General features: G+C 38.4%; 1 protein-coding gene across 1 annotated transcript in view; it reads left to right on the top strand.

Moving 5' to 3' along the window:
• CA13 (carbonic anhydrase 13) overlaps positions 1-2,019 on the top strand; it is a 35,157-nt gene extending 33,138 nt beyond the window's left edge. Inside the window, exon 7 of the mRNA XM_025922704.2 lies at positions 1,416-2,019. Coding sequence (XP_025778489.1) covers positions 1,416-1,535 — 120 coding nt within the window. The 3' untranslated portion in view covers positions 1,536-2,019. The remainder of the gene's footprint in view (positions 1-1,415) is intronic.
• Positions 2,020-13,832: the final 11,813 nt, after the last annotated feature.

Here is a 13,832-nt window from a genome sequence, read left to right as displayed (position 1 = left end):
CTGGGTGGCTCAGTTGGTTAAATGTCTGACTCTTGGTTTCTGCTCAGGTCATGATCTCATTGTCTCATGAGTTCAAGCCCCACATTAGGCTCTGTGCTGACAGTGCAGAGCCTGCTTGGGATTTTCTCTCTCTCCCTCTCTGTCTGCCCCACCCCTACTCACACTGTCTCTGTGTCTCTCAAAATAAATAAACTTAAAAAAAATAGTGACATAGATTTATGTTTATTGACAGGCAAGATATCTAAGATATATATTAATTAAAAAAATAAAGTTTCAAAAGAGCATGGTAGTTGAGCCTATTTTTGTAATAAAACACGTTGTGTGTACATGCATGTGTGCTCATGTGTTTATATAAAGAAAAACATCTGGAAGGATATACTCCATAATGTTAACTGTGATTATGTCTTGTGATTACTAGTAACTTCTGTCTTCCTCTTGATGCTTGTATATTGTATGAAGTTTGTAAGATAAGTAAACATTTTTTGTAGTAAGAAAAATTAAGCTCTTTTGATGAGAAATATGCCTATCCCAGTTAAATTGTATTTAAACATTATCAGAGGTTGAAGGGTACTAGATGTTTACCATGGTTGTTGTTTCCAAGGCTCAAGTATGGTGAGGGCAAAATAATTGTTTCAGCAAAACAGTACTTAAAATATCAAAATTCCATAGGATGAGGACCACAAGGTTCCTGTGCGAATTGAGGCCATGTTGTGCCGGAATACTGATAAGCGTCCATTGTAGTTCCAAGAGTTGGAAGACAGCTATTGAAGGAATGTAATCCAATGCATTACTTTATAGATGAAGTAAATGAAGGCTAGAGCTCAAGGTCACACAACTGGTCTGTACCAGGCCCAGAACTGGGACCTAGCCTTGAAAGCCAGTGCAGTGACCTTTCCACTGTCCTCTTCTGACTTGGTAGGTGACATTCTCTGATTCCTAGATATGGACTCTTTCAACCACATTCTAGATGTTGTTTCCTCATATTACTTTCATCTCCAGATAAAGAATGCTTATGTACTTAAGTTTTTGAACCCATAGGTATTTGTATAGTGGTGAGAACTTAGTAGAAGTATTGTTTTATTATATACATGACTCATAATTTAGAACACTTTTACTGCAGTATTTTAGTTCCTGGTAAGGGAAAGGTTATATATGACTTTTTTTTTAATGTTTATTTATTATTAATTTTGAGAGAGAGAGAGAGAGAGAGAGAGAGAGAGAACACCAGCAGACGGGAGGCAGAGAGAGGGGAGAGAGAATTCCAAGCTGGCCTGACATGGGGCTCTATCTTACAACTGTGAGATCATGACCTGAGCCGAAATCCAGAGTCAGACACTTAACTGACCAAGCCACCTAGGTGTCCCCGCAGGTGTGACTTTCTATGCTGAAACGAACTCTTCTCTTGTTTTCAACAGCTGGCCACATTCCGCACTCTCCTCTGTACCGCGGAGGGCGAAGCAGCAGCTTTTCTGTTGAGCAATCACCGTCCGCCACAGCCTCTGAAGGGCCGAAAAGTGAGAGCCTCTTTCCATTAAAAGTTGTCACCAGTCGACCACCCCAAACAAGTCGGTGGAGAAAAAAACAAAACACAAAAATCCCCAGTAACAGTTCTTTCCCAGGATTCTGGTTTACAGGTACCATATGGCTGCTGTCAGCTTCAGTACCACAAAGATCAGATCTCTTTAATCAAACTAATAACTTAACTCATCTGTCTCAGATTTTCCCTCATGGGTATCCAAACAGGAAACATTGTTTGATGTGTGTTAAAGCCCATGAAGTGCATCTACTTCAACCTGTGTGAAAACATGGCAGGCATCACAAATCTCAGAATGTATTAAGATTTTCCCCTTGCCCTAGAGATTGAATCAGTCATCTCTCTCAGTGATGTTTGGTGAAAAATTTAAATTCTTTTCCAGAATGATAAGACTGTGATATCTTTTTCTACACAAATGAGTCAGCTTGCTGTCTTGTTATCATTCCAATTCATAAAAAGTCGATAATACTTCCTTTTAAAGTGAATTTTTGTTTTGATTATGTTGTCGATTCTCATCGCATGGTACCTTTAATAGAATGAACAATATGAGTACTCGGGGGTGGGGGTGGGGGTGGGGATATAACTCCTTACTCTGTCTATTTCACAGCTCAAAATGAACCGATACCATTTTGGCAAGGAATTCCTCTGGATATAAATGACTGTTTAAACTTTAATGAGTTTTGCCCTATATCACAGTCATGCAGTAATGTTAATGATAAACTGGTTAATAATTGATTAGATACAGTGCTTGCCCAATGTATAGACATGGTTTGAGACTAACAGATTGCAGGGTACCACACAGGTGGAGCGCCCCAAGGGTATGATGGATGGGTCGCCTGCTTTCCTCCTATGTTTTGGCAACAGAGCAGCAAACAGTCCCGTGAAGGTTAGTGTTGTGTCAACTGGTGAAAAACATTTACCCGGGCCTCGTATGAATGTACAATGAGTCTACAAACCCTGCAACCCATTTCCTTGGCAAAGCCCGTCTCCCCTTTGATACATGTCCCTCAACCTCATAAGTAATTTTTTAAATTGGCTTCTGATATTCATTTTAATCTATCGTCTCTCATATATTTTTGTTTGTTTTTGGTGAAGGAGGATGGTGGAAGTCCTTTTACTCTCTCTGGTACAAATGGAGCGACACTAAGCATTAATCACATTAAGACTTGAACACATGGTACACTTCTGTCCGCGAGAGAAGTTTAGCTGAGTTTCCTTGATTTTATTAATTTGTGTTGCACGCCGCTTCTCCTCCAGATGTAGATTTTAATAATTCAAATTATTCTGCAGTAGTCTTCTTGATAGGGTCACTGAGAATCAGTAAGATGTGTAATAATGCTGTCCTTGGTTGCAGAAGATAATCTCCTGAAGACTAATGTGGATATTGGTCATTTTTGTTTTCCCCCATCTAGCTTACGCTTCACAGGAGCTTGCCATCTAGTAAATATTTAACGAACTGAATGTTTTAAAACGTTTTATTTGATATCTTTGGTAATTATTTTGCTGCTTGGGATTAAATACATTATAAGTTAATGTAACAAGTAAAATGTAAGTTATCTCTTAAAAATGGTTTCCTTTTAAAGGCATGATTATTAAATCTACCTGTGTCACCAGATGTTTTAATGGCTTTAAAAATACCAGTGTTGAATGGTAAAGTGTTTCTTTAGTTTGGAAGGACATGTTGTAAAGTATCCTAGTCAGAGAAAGAAGTCTGTTTCCTCAGAAAAAGTAATGTTCTGTTTGAAGGGGTGTATCATGGGGAGTGTAACTACTTTGCATGAGAGTTATTACTTTGTAATTTATGGTTTCTGCTACAGTATTGCATCGGTTCTGTGTTACAAATTGGACTTCAGTAGACTAAAAAAGTCTACACAGCACTGATTATCTTGAAGATTGTCTGCGAATTTATTTATCTCTTAGGGGGAAAAGGTCTAAGTGTGTGTTGAAGTTGTTGATCTCTCAACAAGATTAAAGAGTTGTAAATACTAATATAGATCTCTTTTGTTTCCCATACGTGTATTGGATTTATGTTTATTAAACACTTTGCATTTTAATTTAAGTTGAATCCAACCACAATAAAGAAAATGAGACAAACTTTGAACTGTATTAGGGACTTGTATATGCAAGACAGAATGAGATCCGATTTTTACACTTCTTATTTAGAAGACAATCTCAAACTCACAGAAAAAATGCAAACACAGTACATTGTTTTCTGAATTATTTGAGAGTAAGCTGCCAACCTGCTTCTCCATCTTGCTACAGATTTTAATTTATATTTTCTACAAGTGAGGACATTGTCCTACATGGTTGCAACATGGCTAAAACAGCCATGAAATTAATATTGCTTTGTTATTACCCCCTAATCTATTTGAGAAAAACTTGTTCATTTAGCTGTCCAGTTTCCTTCAGTTGGAAACGATCCTCCAGTCTTTTCTTGGTTTTATGACCTTGACACTTTTGACGATTATAAGCCAGTTATTTTATAGAATGTCCCCCAATTTGGGTTTGTTCAAGGTTTCCTACGATTAGATACAGGTTATGCATCGTTGGCAGGAATATCAGAAAAGCAGTGTTGCATGCTGTGCTCTTCTCGTTTTATCCTATCAGGCAACCAATTGTGATTTTTTTTCTCTTATGGAGAATATTCACTTTCATCACTTAAGACAGTGTCTGGTAGGTTTCTCCACTGCAAAGTTGTTTACCCTTTGTAATTAACATATTTGTGTGAGGATGTGTTTTGAGACCACATAAATATTAATTAATTTACTTTATTAAGGACTTAGCAATTCCTAATTTATTCAGTTACTTATTATCATTATTACTATTATATTATCACTAATACCTTATCTATTTATTCTCATTCACAAATTTTTCTTTTTAAAAACTTTTTTAATGTGTATTTATTTATTTATTTTTATTAACTTGTTTTATTTTTTATTTTTTAAAATTTACATCCAAATTAGTTAGCATATAGTGCAACAATGATTTTAGGAGTAGATTCCTTAGTGCCCCTTACCCATTTAGCCCATCCCCTCTCCCACAACCCCTCCAGTAACCCTCAGTTTGTTCTCCATATTTATGAGTCTCTTCTCTTTTGTCCCCCTCCCTGTTTTTATATTATTTTTCTTTCCCTTCCCTTATGTGCATCTGTTTTGTCTCTTAAAGTCCTCATATGAGTGAAGTCATAGGATTTTCGTCTTTCTCTGACTGACTAATTTCACTTAGCATAATACCCTCCAGTTCCATCCACATAGTTGTTAATGGAAAGATTTCATTCTTTTTGATTGCCGAGTAATACTCCATTGTATATGTGTACCTCATTTTCTTTATCCATTCATCCATCGATGGACATTTGGGCTCTTTCCATACTTTGGCTATTGTTGATAGTGCTGCTATAAACCCAGGGTGCATGTGTCCCTTCGAAACAGCACACCTGTATCCCGCAGACAAGTGCCTAGTAGTGCAACTGCTGGGTCATAGGGTAGTCCTATTTTTAGTTTTTTGAGGAGCTTCCATACTGTTTTCCAGAGTGGCTGCACCAGCTTGCATTCCCAATTTCCTATTTATTTTTGAGAGAGAGAGGGAGACAGAACATGAGCAAGGGAGGGGCAGAGAGAAAGGGAGACACAGAATCTGAAGCAGGCTCCAGGCTCTGAGCTGTCCGCACAGAGCCTGACGTGGGGCTCCAATTCACAGACCGTGAGATCGTGACCTGAGCCGAAGTCAGATGCCCGACTGACTGAGCCACCCAGGTGCTCCCAAATTTTTCTTGATTTGCCCAGTGGGAGCACCTTCAAGATGACTTCTGTGTCCTTTTGACATGTCCCTGTTTGCTTACTTTCTGACAGCAGTTTGACATGCCTGGCTCATCTCATTCTTTCCCTTTCCTAGTCCTAGGATCTACCATTTCTCCAAAGGGACCCTGCTAGTATTGAGAAAACCAGTCTGGGTACTAGATGATCTCACTGCTATCGGAATGTCACTACTTCTAGGTCCTCTCCATGGACAGAAGTTGGGAATGTGTACACACACATGTTCATACATGCACACATACATCATGTGTATATACAGCTTCGACACTGGTATTTCTATATTTATCTGTGTTAGGAAACATGATTTCACACTCATATGTCCAATTTCTGTCCAACTGCAAGTTTCATTCTAGTTCTCCATTTCTGTATGTGTAATTCTCTTTTCCAAAAGTAAGAAACCAGGCTTCCATTATCCTCAACACATGTATTTATTTGACCAATTCTTCTGTATGTAACCGTATTCCATCACCACCTGCAGCCTCTCACCCCCACATTGCATGGATGCCCTTCTTACTCAGCTTGGGCTGTGATGTCCTGTGCTGGGCTGCCTGGACCCCTAAAGGGAAGGGAAAGGAAGGGAAGGGAGAAGATCAAGACCACATTTTGAAATACTATGGGTATTTCATAATACTCCGTGGGTATTTCAAATGGGCTGTTCATAGGGAAGTCCTTTATTTCTAACACAAGGTTTTTGAAAATGTAGCTTTACCTATACACATTTCATCATAAGTGACAATGGAGTAGAATATTTTGTAAAAGCCTTTTAATACCTTTGGAGTGGGACTGCAGAAAATGTAGGCCAAGGAATAGTGGTCTCATTACGGAGGGTGGGAAGCCATCCCGGCCCATGAATAACTACCCCAACTTGCTCCTGTTTCAAATTCTGAAGAAGATTAATTTTTTTATATTAAGATTTCAATACCCATTGAAATGCAAACTCCTCTCAGTGGATAATTGTTTAAGTTGCCACCAGTCATTTCTACTTCAAGGTAACTGATCTTTGCATGGTGGGTTTTGGTGAGAATAATGTCTTTGATGGAAGGAATGTGAACATGGTACCAGAGAGCCAATGATCTGAGTGTTCACATAATCAAGGTGAATTTGAACCACGTCACAATGTTGCCTACATGTCTCATTCTTACCTGTACCCTGACACCTCACACCAAGGACCGATGTATAGCAATGAACAGAATGCATTAGTTCGTGCTTTATTGCATTAGTTCACGTAGATGGGCATATCTACGAAATAGATGAACAGAAACAATGTCCAATTAACTGTGGAGGAACTAGTGATGAGGCTTTGTTAGAAGATGCCTCAGAAGTTTACAAGAAGTTTATGCACCATGACCCTGTTGAATTAAGATTCGATGTGTTTGATTTTTTTGCAGCATAGCTTAATAGTGGAAACATCAAATGTTGAATTTTTGTAACAAAAATTACATTTATGCTGCCATACACTAACTCAGAAATTTGGGTATTTTATTAACTTGACTGAGTAAATTTTGTGTGAGTTAAACTTTGACTTAAAAATGTTTATCAAATTGAATTACTTGGAGATTTTTCTTTTGTGGCTAGAAACTCACCTGTACCTTCCTAAAGAGGAATTAATAACGAGCAGAGATCCCCTACCTCCTGTTATGGGCTAAGGAAAGTCTTCTTGCCTGAAGGTCTTCAACATTCCTACCAGCGTAAATCATCTGGTGAAAGAAAGTGGGTACTTTCACTTCCTTAATTAGGGGTGCCTTGGAGACTCAGTAGTTGAGCATCTGACCCTTGATTTTGGCTCAGGTCAATGATCTCAGGGTTCATAGGATAAAGCCCCATGTTGGGCTCTGTGCTGGGTGTGGAGCCTTCTTGGGATTCTCTCCTTCTCTCTCTGTCTCTTCCCTGCTCATGCTCTCTGTCTCTCTCACTCTCAAAATAAATAAGTAAACATTAAAAAATTTTAAACTTTCCTAATGAATCTGTTTTCAATACAAGCTCCTCTAAGTAGAGGGACTGGTCAGTTGATCTTAGCTATGCTCAAGTTAGAGTTGCAAAAACTCTGGGTTTGTGTCTCAGTGAGATCAGAGGAACCAATGCTTGGATTTGATTATACAAGTGAGAAAAGATGTTGAAAAACTAAACAGAACAGTGAGACAACCTAGAGATCACCTTCCTTAAAGGAGGCAATATTCCTGGAGCCCAGGCACCATGGCCACCCAGATGAAGTTGAAACTAGAGTAGACTTGATGAGCAGGATCTGGTTAGTTTTTGGAGTCAGCCACTATGTGAAACCTGGTTTGAGATAGAGAGAGGGGGAGACATACTCTGGGTTCTCCTTTTATTCTGTCCTAACCTAGTCAGATGCCAGATAATGTGGAAATATGAGCAATCATCCCTTCTGTCATACAGAGCAGATCAGTGGAAAGATCCAGAAATGGATCCGAGGAGAAACAGACTTAAAACCAGCCAGGGACCAAGGACCGGGATCTCTATTAAGCTCATCAAATGACTGTGATATTGGGCTGGAAGTCTCCAAAGATGGAAGAACTTTGCTAAACACTCCCATTCTGGAAATTTAATTTGAGCACAGTTTGTCAGACATCTCATATGTGCTACATGTTATGTTAGGTACTAGAGATATAAAGATGATTAAGATATGGTTGCTTTTCTTAGCTCAAAATCTAAGACAAGTATAAAAATAAATTGCAACATATGAAATGTTATTAAGTAGTTTAATTTCAACTATCTATAGAGTGCTAAGGAAACATGAAAAAGAGGCAGAAATTAATTCCAGATAAATTAATAGAGGCACAAAGATTTTCAAGTGTGATATTTTGAAAATTGGATTTTCTGGTTCTCTAATGTAGAATTGTGTTTGGTGCTAGGGGGTAGGGAAATGGATCAGTGAGGACTCTTTTGCTTGAGAACAATAGGAATTCCAACACAATGCGGATAAAGCAATAATGTGAAGCCACAGGCTACAATCAGTCCTCAATGTTCCTACCTCTTGGCTGTCTCCACCTCTGTGGGTTTTGTTATCAGTCAGACTCTCCCTTCATAATGGAAGGGTAGAAGCCTGCACCTCTATACCTAAACCACCTCCTGTAAGCCATACCAATGGTAAAGGAGAGCTGCTTTCTTCAAAAACTTCAAAAAATGTCTGTCTTTCACTCATTTGCCTCAGTTGAGTCACATGTCCATCCTTATCATCATGGCCAGCAGATAGAACATCCGCTTGGAGAAGCAGGTGGAAGCAGCCTTCCCAAGCTGCACAGACTAAGAACAGAGGAGGGCTGGCTACCGCAAAAGGAAACTGGGGGCTAGTACCTGAGGAAGGGAGAAAGGTTCCTGGGTGACAAAAGCAATAAATGTCTACTCTGTAACTGAAAGAGTGGCTGAAGAGTGGTCTGAAGAGAATAAAACTCATGAGCTAATTGATACCTTCCAGAACTCACCATCAGCCACCTAAAAGAGAATGAAGTTTCTCAAGCCAAAAGCAAGGTCAGCATTTCAGTAAGGGCACAAGATTTTTTTTTTTTAATGTTTATTTTTTTGAGATAGAGAACAGCATGAGCAGAGGAGGGACAGAGAGAGAGGGAGACACAGAATCTGAATCAGGTTCCAGGCTCTGAACTGTCAGCACAGAGCCAGATGTGGAGCTCAAACCCACAAACCATGAGATAATGACCCGAGACAAAGTTGAATGTTCAACCGACTGAACCACCCAGGAGCCCCTGGGGCACAAGATTTTTAAAAGGTGTGGTTTTTTTTGTTTGTTTTTCTGCCAGTGCTTTGATACAATGTTAAGTCAATACTTTTTCACAGGGATGAGGAAGGATGGGTACCTAAACTGGAATCGGCAAACCTGGTAATGTCAGCAGAAAAGGGCTATTTGTTGATGCAATTCAGTTGGTGTTCCATGCAGGGCTCATATGTTGATGTTGGTTTCTGATCGCTGTGGTCTGTCTCTCTCTGGCTTCTCTCTTGTTCCAAGGAGGCAGAGAGGTCTCTGTTAGCTTTCATCCGCATCTCTCTTAGTCTTCTATGGATTGGTCTAGTGATTGATCATGCCTACTATTCTCAGTGCCTTTGTCTTTACAGGTGGCTTTAGGAAGTATTTTTGGAAAGCATTAACAAATGAACACATGAATGAGTAATAAATGCTCTGATTACGTGTAAAATTAGCACGTTTTGAAATCCACTCTTCTTCAATGAAATAACAAGTGTCCACAGGTTACTGACCTAAAATCTCAAGCAATTTCTACCCTTAGGGAAATGTTAATCAATTGTGAAATTAATTCAAGATAAATGAGGGTGGAGGTTTAGATTGTAGTTGTTTCTTTGTGATTAAATGCACACACCCTTTCCCTAGGATGGTCTCCAACCACTGGAAGCCCTTCCTTGTTAGGGCCAAGGTCCTCCTAAAACCGCTGACTAAAACCTTCTGCTGCCATCATCTGGACAACTATGAAATTTTCTTCCACAACCTATGCCATGGACCAGCTTTGCTCAAAGTGGTTTGCAGATATCTGGGGCCCCAGAGATACTTGTAGGGGGTCAGTGAAGTCAAAGGTATTATTTGCCTTTTTCAACTGCTTTGGTATTTGCACTGATGGTGTAAAGTGATGATGGATAAAATTGCTGATTTCTTAGCATAAATCAAGGCTGTGGCAATAAATGGTGTTAATAGTCATTTTTTTCTTGCATGCATCATTTAAAAATACCAATTTCTCTTAAGAAAGTCCTTGTTGTTAAGGTTAATTGGATTCATATTATTGAAAATTAGTTTGAGCTTAACTATTAATCTCAACTCCCAAGTACACATTTGTTTAACTTGGTGTGACATAATGGGAAATTTGCCAGAACTTCACCTGCATATAGAAGTATGGTAGTTTTCTTTAGGGAAAGCATTATGCAATGATTTGAGTTGCAAACTGAACTACACACTTTTTCTTTTTCTTTTTTTTTTAAGTAAACCCTACACTCCATGTGGGGCTTGAACTCACAACCCTGAGATCAAGAATCACACATGCTACCAAGCGAGCCAGCCAAGTGTCCTGCACTTTTTTCATTGAGCATCATTTTTACATAAAAGAGCAACCGACAAACTGGAGAGTCAGACTTGGGTAATCGGCAAATATTTTCCTGGAAATGAGCAAAGTGAGCTTTTCACTTCAAGAAAAACAACTAAAAGCGTTTGTTGGCAAAGATAAAATTAGAACTCTAAAGGGAAAATTAGGATTTTGGAAAACTTACATCTGCCTAGGCGAGCATGCCAGCTTCTCAATGCTTAAAGACATTTTTGATTAGACCAGTGGTAATTTTTTTAAATGTGATTTTTGTGATATCATCTAATGAATTGTGCCAACATTTTGAAGATATGCATAAAGGTGCTTGATGTTACAAATGCATGCACAGATAAAATACCTATTCACAATGCAAGATAGACCAATAAATTTTAGTGCAAAAAGTATGAAAAGTTTATTCATAGAGTTTATTTATATGTAACTTTTAAGAAAACGCCAATTGTTAAGTTTTGGTGTATTACTAACGAAGAATATCCACAATTATCCAAAAAGGCTACTAATGTTCTCCTCTATTTTCTAGCTATGTGTCTGTGTGAAGCTGGATTTCCTACAAGCAGTTCAAATAAAAGAGCCTAACATGACAGATTAAATGTAGAAACAGACATAAGAATCAACTTGTCTTCTAGTTAGCCAGATATTAGAGATTTACAAAAATGTAAGTGCCACTTACTACATTTTTTGTTTTATAAAATATTATTTTCATAAAATTTGTCATGTTCACTTATTTACTATATAAGTCCATTATCTTTAGATGAACTGATACATAAATACTTAATATTTTCTCAGTTGTAATTTCTAGTATGGTGAATAACAGTAGATATAACCCACATTAACAAAAGCTCTTTGGGGTCTTCAGTAACTTTTCTTGTTTGTTTCTATTTTTTTTTTAATTTTTTAAAATTTACATCCAAATTAGCATATAGTGCAACAATGATTTCAGGAGTAGATTCCTTAGTGCCCCTTACCCATTTAGCCCATCCCCTCTCCCACAACCCCTCCAGTAACCCTCAGTTTGTTCTCCATATTTATGAGTCTCTTCTCTTTTGTCCCCCTCCCTGTTTTTATATTATTTTTCTTTCCCTTCCCTTATGTGCATCTGTTTTGTCTCTTAAAGTCCTCATATGAGTGAAGTCATAGGATTTTTGTCTTTCTCTGACTGACTAATTTCACTTAGCTTAATACCCTCCAGTTCCATCCACGTCGTTGCAAATGGCAAGATTTCATTCTTTTTGATTGCCGAGTAATACTCCATTGTTTATGTGTACCTCATTTTCTTTATCCATTCATCCATCGATGGACATTTGGGCTCTTTCCATACTTTGGCTATTGTTGATAGTGCTGCTATAAACATGGGGGTGCATGTGTCCCTTTGAAACAGCACACCTGTATCCTGTGGATAAATGCCTAGTAGTGCAACTGCTGGGTCATAGGGTAGTCCTATTTTTAGTTTTTTGAGGAACCTCCATACTGTTTTCCAGAGTGGCTGCACCAGCTTGCATTGCCACCAACAACGCAAAGAGATCCTCTTTCTCTGCATCCTCACCAACATCTGTTGTTGCCTCAGTTGTTTATGTTAGCCATTCTGACAGGTGTAAGGTGGTATCTCATTGTGGTTTTGATTTGTATTTTCCTGATGATGAGTGATGTTGAGCATTTTTTCATGTGTCGGTTGGCCATCTGGATGTCTTCTTTAGAGAAGTGTCTATTCATGTCTTTTGCCCATTTCTTCCCTGGATTATTTATTTTTTGGGTGTTGAGTTTGATAAATTCTTTATAGATTTTGGATACTAACCCTTTATCTGATATGTCATTTGCAAATATCTTCTCCCAATCAGTTGGTTGCCTTTTAGTTTTGCTAATTGTTTCCTTCACTGTGCAGAAGCTTTTTATTTTGATGAGGTCCCAGTAGTTCATTCTTGCTTTTGTTTCCCTTGCCTCCAGAGATGTGTTGAGTAAGAAGTTGCTGTGGCGAAGGTCAAAGAGGTTTTTGCCTGCTTTCTCCTCGAGGATTTTTATGGCTTCCTGTCTTACATTGAGGTCTTTCATCCATTTTGAGTTTATTTTTGTGTATGGTGTAAGAAAGTGGTCCAGGTTCATTCTTCTGCATGTCACTGTCCATTTTTTCCCAGCACCACTTGCTGAAGAGACTGTCTTTATTCCATTGGATATTCTTTCCTGCTTTGTCAAAGATTAGTTGGCTGTATGTTTGTGGGTCCATTTCTGGGTCCTCTACTCTGTTCCATTGATCTGATGTCTGTTCTTATGCCAGAACCATACTGTCTTGATGATTACAGCTTTGTAGTATAGCTTGAAGTCTGGGATTGTGATGCCTTCTGCTTTGGTTTTCTTTTTCAAGATTGATTTGGCTATTTGGGGTCTTTTCTGGTTCCATACAAATTTTAGGATTATTTGTTCTAGCTCTGTGAAGAATGATGGTGTTACTTTGATAGGGATTGCATTGAATATGTAGATTGCTTTGGGTAGTATTGACATTTTTAACAGTATTTCTTCTTCCTATCCAGGAGCATGGAATCTTTTTCCATTTATTTGTGTCTTCTTCAATTTCTTTCATAAGCCTTCTATAGTTTTCAGCGTATAGAATTTTCACCTCTTTGGTTAGATTTATTCCTAGGTATTTTGCGGTTTTTGGTGCAACTGTAACTGGGATCAATTCCTTGATTTCTCTTTCTGTTGCTTCATTGTTGGTGTATAGGAATGCAACCAATTTCTGTGCATTGATTTTATATCCTGCAACTTTGCTGAATTCATGAATCAACTCTAGTAGTGTTTTGGTGGAATCTTTTGGGTTTTCCATGTAAAGTATCATGTCATCTCCGAAGAGTGAAAGTTTGACCTCCTCCTGGCCAATTTGGATGCCTTTTATTTCTTTGTGTTGTCTGATTGTAGGGGCTAAGACTTCCAATACTATGTTGAATAACAGTGGTGAGAGTAGACATCCCTGTCTTGTTCCTGACCTTAGGGGGAAAGCTCTCAGTGTTTCCCCATTGAGGATGATATTAGCATTGGGTCATTCATATATGACTTTTATGATCTCGAGGTATGCTCCTTCTATCCCTACTTTCTTGAGGGTTTTTGTCAAGAAAGGATGCTGTATTTTGTCAAATGCTTTCTCTGCATCTATTGAGAGGATCATATGGTTCTTGTCCTTTCTTTTATTGATGTGATGAATCATGTTAATTGTTTTGCAGATATTGAACCAGCCCTGCATCCCAGGTATAAATCCCGCTTGGTTGTGGTGAATAATTTTTTTAATGTATTGTTGGATCTGGTTGGCTAATATCTTGTTGAGGATTTTTGCATCCATGTTCATCAGGGAAATTGGTCTATAATTCTTTTTAGTGGGGTCTCTGTCTGCTTTTGGAATCAAGGTAATGCTGGCTTCATAGAAAGAAT

Source organism: Puma concolor, chromosome F2 (assembly GCF_028749965.1).
Source record: "Puma concolor isolate L17-30 chromosome F2, mPumCon1.1.hap2, whole genome shotgun sequence".
NCBI lineage: Eukaryota > Metazoa > Chordata > Mammalia > Carnivora > Felidae > Puma > Puma concolor.
This window is presented reverse-complemented; position numbering and strand designations above follow the sequence as displayed.